This window comes from Pygocentrus nattereri, chromosome 11 (assembly GCF_015220715.1).
Source record: "Pygocentrus nattereri isolate fPygNat1 chromosome 11, fPygNat1.pri, whole genome shotgun sequence".
NCBI lineage: Eukaryota > Metazoa > Chordata > Actinopteri > Characiformes > Serrasalmidae > Pygocentrus > Pygocentrus nattereri.
This window is the reverse complement of record NC_051221.1, coordinates 13,848,519-13,859,726: the sequence shown is the minus strand read 5'-3', so window position 1 is coordinate 13,859,726 and position 11,208 is coordinate 13,848,519. Positions and strand designations below refer to the sequence as shown.

The window sequence follows — 11,208 nt, the reverse complement described above, 5'->3', positions numbered from 1 at the left end:
TGTATTTTTGACTGCTGTGAATTTACCCAGTAGTGATGTGTGCTGTAGGAATGTGTTGAAATGATTGTAAATGCTTGCATTAATAAAACAAACAAACAAAAAAACACAAATAAAAATGAATAAATGTAAAATTGTGGTGGGCGATGCCACCGACCTTCTTTCCAACTTGATACTGAAGCTGTTATCCTGAAACCAATACCAGTTCTTTAAAGGGCAGTTCCACCGAATTTCATGCATTTACACATCACGTGGTTGTGATGTGAACAAAGTCCTTCTGAGTGGTTTGGACAGGAAAAACGGAGTCGCAATGTCCAGAAATATGCCTTTTATTCACCTTCCAAAATGACAGGCGCACATAAACGTGTCTTCTGGGTTTTTAATGGCACAATGATGATGGTGAAACAAACACGTTTTCTCAGGGTACCTGCTCTTCATGGGAATGTTAGCAGCTGATATTGCTGGTTTTTATTATTGACATTAAAATCATATATTTTATATGATTATATATATATATTTTATATTTATATTATATTCTATAATAACACTGTACTTGCTAAATTTCAATTGGGATCAATAAAGTATCTATCTATCTATCTATCTATCTATCTATCTATCTATCTATCTATCTATCTATCTATCTATCTATGTATCTAATAATAGAATTGAAGCCTACATTTATTGGCTAGTTTGTAGAAAAAAAGGGAGGTTTTTACTGTCAAATAAAAAGTAAGTGAACTGAAAGATAAAGTTCCTTCTCTTTACTATGTTAATGTATTTTAAGTATGTTTTAAGTGTGTGTCAGTGGGCTAAATTGCCCCTGCATGAATAACAAGAAAGATGAATCACAAACGTCACACATCCTTTGAAAAGTATAGAGAAATAGATTTATTTGCATGTGGGTTGGAATGAGGAAAGTTTAGTGTTCACACAACACGTTATGTGGTCATATGCGTCTCTGACCACCTCTGAAGGTGGTTTGAGTGATCAGGTCACAATGCGTCTGACACACTGTGCTCCATTCACACCTGTACTCAGTGTTGTCCACCTAAGACCCAATGTCATGTTAATGCCAGGTGTGAACAGGGCCTGGCCACTCCCATCACCATTAAACAACAATGCAGCCAAGAATGGTCCATTCACATGTGCTAAAGAGCTTTTAAACAGAAAGAAACTTCTGCATAACCTGCATGTGGAGAGAGATTGGCATCATTACTTTTGAATACTTAGTGTAGTAGTAGACAAGGTGGAATCTGGTTTCCCAAATGTTTTGTGTGTTGTCTTCTTCATTCAGATCCAATGATATTGTTTTTTTTAATTATTTTGGATAAAACGTTGAATAATATCTTTTTTGAGATCAAGTGTGTTTGTCTTGTATACAACAATATATATATATATATATATATATATATATATATATATATATATATATATATATATATAAAATCTTTCTTGGACATATTTTCTTGGATTGTAATTCTGTTTGTTTGTGTATGATAACCTTTTGGGGTAGCAACAATATTTATCCAGGCCTGTACACCCTTACAAAGTTGAATTAATATCACAACAATAGTAGAACCCTTTTCGGTGCTACACTGTATGGACAAAAGTATTGGGACACCTACACATTACACCAACAGGAGCTTTTATGACATCCTATTCTAAAGCCATAGGCTTTAACATGGAGTTGATGCCCTTTTTTCTATAACAGCTTCTACTCATCTGGGAAGCTTTCTACAAGGTTTTGGAGAGTGTCTGTCAGAGTTTTTTGCCCGTTCATCCAGATGAGCCTTTGTGAGATCAGACACTGATGTTGGAGGAGAAGGTCTGGCTCACTGTCTCTGTTCTAGTTCACCCCATAGATGTTTGATGAAGTTGAGGTCAGGACTCTGTGAGGGCAAGTCAACACCAAACTCACCCAGCCATGTGTTTTTCGACCTTGCTTTGTGCACTGGGGCTCAGTTATGCTGGAACAGAAAAAGGTTCTTCCCCAAACTGTTCCCACAAAGTTGGAAACGTACAATTGTCCAAAGTGTCTTGCTTTGCTGAAGCATTAAGATTTCCCTTCACAGGAACTAAGGGGTCTATGCCAAACCCCTGAAAAACAACCCCATATCCCTCCCCCTCCAAACTTTACAGTTGGCACAGTGCAGTAAGGCAGATAATATTCTCCTGGCATTTGCCAAACTCAGACTCATCCATCAGACTGACAGATAGAGAAGTGTGATTCGTCCCTTCATAGAATATGTTTTATGCTTTACACCTCTCCCCCCGACACTTGGCATTGGGCATTTTCATCTTGGGCTTGTGTGTAGCTGCTTGGCCATGCAAACTCATTTCAGGAAGCTCCTATCGCACATTTATTTTGCTGATGTTTCTTCTAGAGGCCATTTGGAACACATTAGTGAGTGGATTCAAGAGGATAGGCACTGTGCGCTTCAGCACTCGGTGGTCCCACTCTGTGAGTTTCCGTGGTCTACCACTTTGTGGCTGAGCTTTTGTTGCTCATAGACACTGCCATTTCACAATTAGAGCACTTACAGTTGACCGGGGCAGATCTAGCAGGACAGGAATTTCACAAACTGACGTGTGACAGAGGTGACATCCTATGACAGTGCTGTGTTTAAAGTCACTGAGCTCATCAGTTCGCCCAATTCTACTGCCAGTGTTTGTTTATCGAGACCACAAGGCTATGTGGTTAATTATTTAATTCTATTTGCCTGTTATCAAAAGAAGTCGTGTAAAAACACCTGAATTCAACGATTTAAATGGGCGTCCCAATACTTTTGTCCATATAGTGTGTCATTTTCACAAACTGCAGTGATGGTTAAGGGTTAGGCGCGTTATAACGTCTGTAAGGTGCAGCCGAGGCAGTGTTGAAGTTCATCAGACCGTCGTTCATGAAGGCTTAATGTCGACTTATGTTTACTGGCTCACTGGGGGAAAATGGCTCACAACGTGGCCGAGTGAACAAACGCATCCAACTCGAGCCGCCAGCAAAACAGAGTCGCGTCGATATCCATTCAGCCTCAGCCGGAGCGGCTCCCTGCGGTCAGCACTAAAGCTGAAATGACGCGCGGCTGCTCCAGACCTCGTGGCGCAACGGTAGCGCGTCTGACTCCAGATCAGAAGGTTGCGTGTTCAAATCACGTCGGGGTCAAATCTTTCTTTCTACTCGCCCGGTCAGGATATAAACAACAACACTAGATCGCCACTCGCCGGACTTTCCTTATCTACACTGTTCTAGAACGTCCTCTCCTCATTCACACTGTTCTAGAACGTGATCTCTCCTTTCACACTGTTCTAGAACGTGATCTCTCCTTTCACACTATTCTAGAATGTCCTCTTATCATTCACGCTGTTCTAGAATGCCCACTTATCATTCACGCTGTTCTAGAATGTCCTCTTATCATTCATGCTGTTCTAGAATGTCCTCTTATCATTCACGCTGTTCTAGAATGTCCTCTTATCATTCATGCTGTTCTAGAATGCCCTCTTCCTGTCAGTGCTCTCAAATGTCATGTCCTCATCCACACTGTTCTAGAATTCATATTGTTCATATTCATATTGAATTTCCTTTCCACGCTCACAATTCACACAGTTTGAGAATGTTCTCTCCTTGTTCACAATGCTCTAGAATGCCTTCTTCACATTCACATGGTTCTAGAATGCCCTCATTCATACTATTTGAGAATTTCCTTTCCTCATTCACACTGTTCTAGAATGTCCTCTCCCCTCTCAGTGTTCTAGAATGCCATCTGATCATTCACAATGTTCTAGAACGTCCCCGTTCACACTGCTCTAGAATACCCTCTTCTCATTCACACTGTTCTAGTGTGTTCTCTATCATTTGTTCTGGCCCATTTGGCCCCTTCGTTCTTTTTCTGAACGTTCTAAAGACAACTGTGAATTTCAGACTGTTGTTGTTTGATGCAATCAGTCTGGTCTCGGTGCTCTGTGGCCTCATTGTACTGCCACTCTAATCATAACTGGAGTGGTTGACCCTCAACTTAACGGTGAATTCCACCTGTTTTTCAACACTTCTGGATAAGTTAAATTGTTAAGACACAGTCATTCAGAGTGGTTTGGCGTGAAATGCTGCATAGAAACTTAGAGTTTACAGAATTGTTCGCAGTGGTGTTGATAGGAACCAGACATCTGAAGAGTTGAATGTCTGTAAAAGCAGCGGTGGACAGTAACTAAGTAAATGTAACTGGTTACTGTACTTAAATACTTTTTTAGTGCATCTGTACTGAAGTTTTTCCAGTTTGGGCGACTTTTTCCTTTCACTCCACTACATTTCAGAGTCTAATATCCGACTTTTTCCTCCACTACATTTTGAGAAATCTGTCGTTCCTTTTGGTTTCTGTGTGTATAAAAACGTAACATGTCAAAATGAAAGAAGCGCAAAGCCAGAGCACCAATCAGGGCCCAGCGGTCACTTTGTTTAGAGCTGGTTTAGACCTGTTGGTCATACCGACCCAGTGCAGCACACGGTTCAACGTCAGCGCAGCAGCGTAAAGGTTTGGGAGAGTCTGTTCAACATAAATGATGAACTAACCTAACTTTGTGTAAATAGAGCACAATATAGAAATATGTCCACATATGCAGTCGAGACTGACACGGCTTTTTTCTGAATTTCTACAAACACCATTTCATTTTATAGTAAATTAGTTTATTATTAAACTTAACCTTGTAACTAAGTTAAATTATGTTAAGCAATCTTTCAGTACTTTTACTTTTGATACTTAAGTACATTTGAAGGCAAATACTTCAGTACCTTTACTCAAGTTGAGGTCTAAAGGGAGGAACTTCTACTTTTACTTGAGTCATATTTTACCTTGGGTCACCGGAAGCCACGGCACAAAACGATCATTTATACACTGTCTGGTGCACGAGAGAACGTTTTGGCCTTAAATGTATTTTTTAAAAAAGCATTAATGACACAGAGGCACATACACGGCATTATAAGGTAAATAAATATCACATTTATCGCTATTTTTCCTTCATCAACATTACATCAAAAACGCAGAAGATAAAGGTAGTTTTTCTGGTAGTTTTTGAAAGTAAATAAAATGGCTGTATTTGTGTTGTAGACATTGTGACCACTGGTTGTGATGGTAATCAGAGATGATTTCCTCTACAATGAACCATTTCACATCAAACCACTCAGAGTGATTTTGTTTACATTTCAACGACTGAATTATGCAGAAATTCTGAAAAGTTGGTCACGACATGACTTCAGATGATTTATGCCAGGATATTGTCTCTGCAGCCCCCATGAAAAGGGTCTAATTTTATTTTTTTACACATTTCAGTTTCCTGGTCCAATATGGCTTTGAATAAAGACCCTTTACATTAACTTACATTCAAAGTAGAGCATGTTTCTGTCCTCTCCTATAAAGTTGCCATTTTGGAGATACTTGTTTTTGTTTGGATAGTGATGATATGACTGTCCAAGGTCCCTATAATGTTCCTAGGTCCTTTAGTGATTCTTGAGAACTGGGAAAACCATGTCTTCACAGTGGTGCAGTGGGTCGTGCTGTTGCCTCACAGCAAGCAGTGCCTGAGTTCGATTCCCTGACCAGGTAACCAGGGTCCTGTCTGTATGGACTTCTATTGGACTTCCTTCTATGGTCCAAAGACATCCAGTCAGGCCAATTGGACATGCTAAATTGCCCCTAGATCTGTCTGCCTTGTGAGGGACTGGAGACCTGCCCAGGGTGTCTCCTGCCTTTTGCCTGATGACAGCTTGGAAAGGCTCCAGCACCCCTCATGACCCTGAGGGAGAAGCAGCTTGGAAGGTGTGTGTGTGTGGCTAATTTAGCATTATATACATAGGATGATTTATAACAACTATATTTTACATATTTTTGATTTTGCTTGCTGTCACTTAAAAAATGACAGGCTTAAAATTAAGAATAAAATATTTTCAGATCACGTTCTTCTCATACCAGTCCTGTCTGATACAGATACCCTGATACCCTGTACAGATAACACTGTGATATTAAACTGACCTATAAAACCTCACAACAGTTGGGTCAACTGGAGGTATTGTCGAGGAATGTGGGTTACTTTACTAATAACATGAGAGCACGGACTACTCTTAGAATCACATAAAGCCCTGCAGTTGCCCCTACACTGTAATATTAGTGAAGAACGCTCGATGATGACACCTGACATCATTCAGTTAACATCATTGTGAAGACCCTGCCCTGATTGAATCAAGTCTTTCAAAGCAAGCTCAGTATAATTCAAAACAGATGCAGCTCAATGATGAACACTGATTAAAAGTGATAAAGGCGCACTGTGCCCTAAGAGTCAGATCAGCATCCAGCTTTTCTTTTAAAGAGGAGCCATTAGCATCAGCATTTGAAAGCAACTGAGCAGTTTAAATTGCCTCTCTGTGAAGGCGAGAAAGCCTGTTTTAGTAAATTTGGCATTCATATATTATTTAGTAATGTCAAGCATCAGTCAAGGAGACAATCACATTCTGAAATGGGTGTCAAAATGCGCGCACACACACACACACAGAGCAATCTGCTGATGTTGACAACATTTCTGAAATACAGCAGCTAAGACCATTGACATTTTACGGCATTTGGCAGAAGCTCTTGTCCAGAGTGACTTGCAATTTGATCATTTTTACACGGGTAGGCGAAGGTAGTGTTAGGTGTCTATCCCAAGGACTCTTATTGGTCTAGTGTAGGAGATTTGCCAAGGCAGGGACTGAAGCCCAGCCTACAGTGTAGAAGGCAGAGATTTTACACACTACACTATACCAGGTAGATCAGACCTACCTGGATTAACATTACAGAGAAATCTAACAATTTCTGTTGGGTTACAAATGTAGTAAAATAAAAAAATCAGAATACAGTAAATCAGGGTTCTTAGCCTGGGGACTGGACAAGCCAATGTCCATTATCAACTTCTATGGAGTGAGCTCATTACTGAGGAAGGGTCTTGACGGACCACTGAACTTGACTTTTTTCAGCCTCAGGCTAAAGATTTGTGGTTTGTGACGAAGTGCTGGCTGAGCAATGCAGGCCCAGTAAGTAATTTCTGTAACAGGTGTACCAGAGTGTGTGTGTGTGTGTGTGTGTGTGGTGGGGGGCTGGTTGGCAAAGAAGGGGTTACGAAACATTTTAACCTAAAAAGGGATCACATGGTAAAAAGGGTTAAGAAGCCCTGCGACAAAACATACAGTTTTGAAATACTGGTCAAATCTTAACATTGGTAAACTAATGAAGCTCAAAGGGAACTCCATTGATTCCCTTTAACTCCAAGCTTATCCTATTCTCAAAGGACAGCATGCAAGGACATGCTATACTGTAATACAAAAAGCTATGAACACACCCAGGTGCGAATACCAGAGCTCCCTCTCTTCCTGAAAAAGTTACTTGTAAACTGCCGAATGTTGGGGTTAGTCTTGTTACAGGAATGAAGCAGCCAAAAATGAGTGAGCCATACATACGTAATGTAAAATCAAAATGTTTTTAAATAAAATATGACACTTCTACACTGAATCTTAACATCAAAAAAATAAATAGATACCAAATTAGTTTTAAAAGCGCTGCCCGGTATTCTATACCAAGACAAATCTATCATGCCAATTTATCACAACAAAACCACTGACATAGTGCTCACCTCTAATAGCGCCACAGTTAAAAGTCAAGACACAGGAAGTCTTCAACCACTCCACAAAACCCCCATGATCTTTATTAATGACTCCATCTAACACAAGAGATTATGGTGTGGAAAACTGCTTCTGGGAACAGGCATAGAGTGAGTTTTGGCAGAAACAGAGGGAGACACTTGAGGAAACGGCTCAGTCGTCATGGTTGAGTTTTCTGATTTTCCCCTTGTGGCGGTCGATCTCGCGCTGAAGCCGCTCAATCTCTTTCTTATGATGCTCGATCTCATCCTTGTGGTGCTGCCTCAGAGCGGCCAACTGCTCCTTCTCCTTCTGCCTGCAGGGTCACAATCAGAAACACGACAGAGATGTGACGGAATTTCTTTTGGCGCAGGTGTCAACAACTTTCAATAGGAAGAGGAAACACGGGAAAAGAAAGAGGCAGACAGAAAGCTGACTGTAATCCTTTGCTCCATATTTTATCCAGAAGAGCTACACCTAACGCAAAAGAAAAGAGTTTAGCGAGTTCAATCCAAAGCGATGCCACAGTTGTTTGTGGCTGGAAGTCTAATAACTGGCTTCACGCTCTCTGGGTGGGTAGACTCCCCCCCCCCTCCCCCCTCCCCACATCACTCAGGGTGATGCTAGACAAAGTGGGCTGAGGTTAGAGAATTGGCAGTTAGTGCTCTCCTCCAAGTGTGTTGAGCCGTCCACTGTTGTATTAGCAGAACTTAGAAAAGAACCGTTTATCGTGACTTATACCAACAGTACTCAAACATAATGAGAAAAAAAAACAAAAAAAAAAACAACAAGTCACTAAATTCATGGGTTTACAATGATTGCTGCTAAGTAAAATGTAATCAGTGGCAAAACAAAAATGATTTATTAAAATCCTTAATACCACCAAGCTATGAAAGAATACATTATGACTGACAAGCAACATAGTTGAGCATTATTCCATGAACAGAAGGATGTTTTTAGATAGACTTCATCACAAATTAATACAGAAATGGCTATTGGCTGTTTGACAGCTTTTAATGTAAATAGGCCAGACTTCAGATATGAATGTCTTTTATAATTATTCAAATAAAAAAAGGCATTTTATAAAGCAGAGAATACTGTTTACAAACTGTGTGGCAAGAGCATCTTAAACAAAACAAATAACATCGGCAGTGACCATTATAATCCAAGAGCCTGACTCAGTTTAAAGTAAAACTGGTCTACGGTTGAATGATTTTCAGGTTATTTCATTACTATTGATTGCGCTCCAGAGACATTATTACTTTTTCTGTTTACTGACTTTTCCAAAGAACAAAAGTCTGGTCGTACTTTTCTTAGCTTGCTGATTCCTCCTTCTTAACATAAAACTTTGTTTTTGAGATTTTAAAGCATCCTCCCTAGGCAAGGATGCTCAGTTGATCCTCTTAAAGAAGTCAAGTAAGCACCCCCTGCAAAGACTAACATCGTCTTTCCCAATGGAGGTAATGTTTCATGTAGTAAACACACTAGAAGGAATAAAAGGCCAGTCCTGCAGTAAAAATGCCCAGTACACAAACAGAGGTAAGCAGGGTGAAGACATTCGACACCACGTTACAGACACCCAAGCTCTCAGGGTAATTTAATAGCTTCAGTCCTGCTGATCCTCCTTAGACCTCAGGTGTCGGTGTCCCTTTAAACAAGCTTCTATCACAGCAATCAGAGTAACATTACTCACTTGAAGTACCGCTCTTCTTCAGCGGCCTGTTTCTTCCCAAAAGCCCCTCCTGCTTCTCTTACGGACCCTCCACCTCCACCGCCTTTGCCAGCACCTTTCCCCAACTCTCCAAGCTAGGGAGAGATAGAGCGAGAGATTAATGGAGAGGGAGAGAGAGGGAGAGAGAGGGAAAATAAGGAATAAGATCAGGTGATAAGAAATAATAATATAAAAAACACAAGTAATGAAAAATAAATTACTTTTCCCCATCAAGACAAGTAACTTGTTACTTAAAGATACATTTTAATTTAAATAATTTTACATTTGTCAGTTTTTGACAATTTGAAAACACCTATTGTCCTTTAAATTGTACGGAAATTTCATGATGAACAGACCATCAGAAACGGCTCACAATTACTTGGAAAAACGTCTGGTTCCATTGACTTGCATTAAAAGTGAAGTAGGTTTTTGAGAGTGAGACAGAGTGAGAGTGTGAGAGAGAGTGAGTGAGTGAGTGAGAGAGTGTGAGTGAGAGAGAGAGTGTGAGTGAGTGAGAGAGAGTGCGAGTGAGTGAGAGAGAGTGCGAGTGAGTGAGAGAGAGTGCGAGTGAGTGAGAGAGAGTGAGAGAGAGTGAGAGAGAGTGCGAGTGAGTGCGAGTGAGTGCGAGTGAGTGAGAGAGAGTGCGAGTGAGTGAGAGAGAGTGCGAGTGAGAGAGAGTGCGAGTGAGAGAGAGAGAGTGAGAGAGTGTGAGAGAGAGAGAGTGTGAGTGAGAGAGTGAGAGAGAGTGAGAGTGAGAGAGAGTGAGAGTGAGAGAGAGTGAGAGAGTGTGAGTGAGAGAGTGAGAGAGAGTGAGAGAGAGTGAGAGTGAGAGTGAGAGTGAGAGTGAGAGAGAGAGACTAGACCCTTTGACCTTGATATCTCTAAGAGCTGTTCAGCGGTTACGAACTGCTGCTCTATGGAGCCTCAGAACCCGCCCAGGTGATATTCCCGTTCCACCTTAAACAGTGCAGCAGTAACCGTCTGAGCCCCCCGGCGCAGCACCATTTAAGGTGGAACGGGAATATTCGAAGGAGAAGCTGGCTTCACCCTCCTCACGCCGCACTCTCCCTTCCCTCCTCCACGGGTAAAGGAGCACAGGCAGCTCAGCTCAGCTCAGGGCAGGAGACACGAGTCTCTGTGCTGAACGCAGCAGGAAAACAAGGCCCTGTCAGGCAAACCCAAGAGCAGCAACCATTACCGTTACAGCGGGGCTGCGTCAGACGCCAGCATGCAAGGAAAAGGCCAGGAATACCGGCGCAGTACCTGATCAGAGCTCATGCGGATTTGGGTCATATAATATCCCCGTAAACTACTCCTGAGCAGCCGGGCCATAGCTCTCTCTCAGCGCCAAACCCCACTGGTGAGCTGCTGCTGTGTGTCCTTGTGTAATGATCTGCTGTACGCGGAAATGGAGACCCACTGTGAGTCGTGTTACTGCCCCCTGGCGTCCTGGAAGCAGAATAAGCCTTTTCTAACCCATGGGAATCAATCTGCTGTGCTGCACTGGCCCTGGGGGCCACTGCCCAGCTCTTCCTGCCTTAACACAGCCACTTTAACTCAACAACGGGCTGCTACTGAGCTGATTAGCTCGATCAGGTGTGTTGGGAGCTGGAAAAACCTGAAAATATGACACAATGCAATAATCAGCGGTCAACAAAGTACACAAACCATGAACTCGAGTTAAAGCAGAGGTAAAATATGACTCAAGTTCCTCCCTTTAGACCTCCACTTGAGTAAAAGTACTAAAGTATTTACCATCAAATGTACTTAAGTATAAAGTAAAAGTACTAAAAGAGTAATTCTGGCTCTGATGTCCTGTTATCATTTTTATAACCAAACTGGCTTC

General features: G+C 41.5%; 1 protein-coding gene and 1 non-coding gene across 2 annotated transcripts; one reads left to right on the top strand and one right to left on the bottom strand.

Moving 5' to 3' along the window:
- Positions 1-3,085: 3,085 nt before the first annotated feature.
- trnaw-cca lies at positions 3,086-3,157 on the top strand. The gene has a single exon. It is a non-coding gene; the product is annotated as a tRNA-Trp (tRNA).
- Positions 3,158-7,683: 4,526 nt separating this feature from the next.
- atp5if1a (ATP synthase inhibitory factor subunit 1a) lies at positions 7,684-10,787 on the bottom strand. Its single transcript, XM_017711580.2, has 3 exons — positions 10,626-10,787; positions 9,345-9,457; positions 7,684-7,967 (listed from the first exon to the last, which is right to left on the bottom strand). The coding sequence occupies exons 1-3, from the start codon at positions 10,692-10,694 to the stop codon at positions 7,826-7,828; spliced, it is 324 nt and encodes a 107-aa protein (XP_017567069.1). The 5' UTR covers positions 10,695-10,787; the 3' UTR covers positions 7,684-7,825.
- Positions 10,788-11,208: the final 421 nt, after the last annotated feature.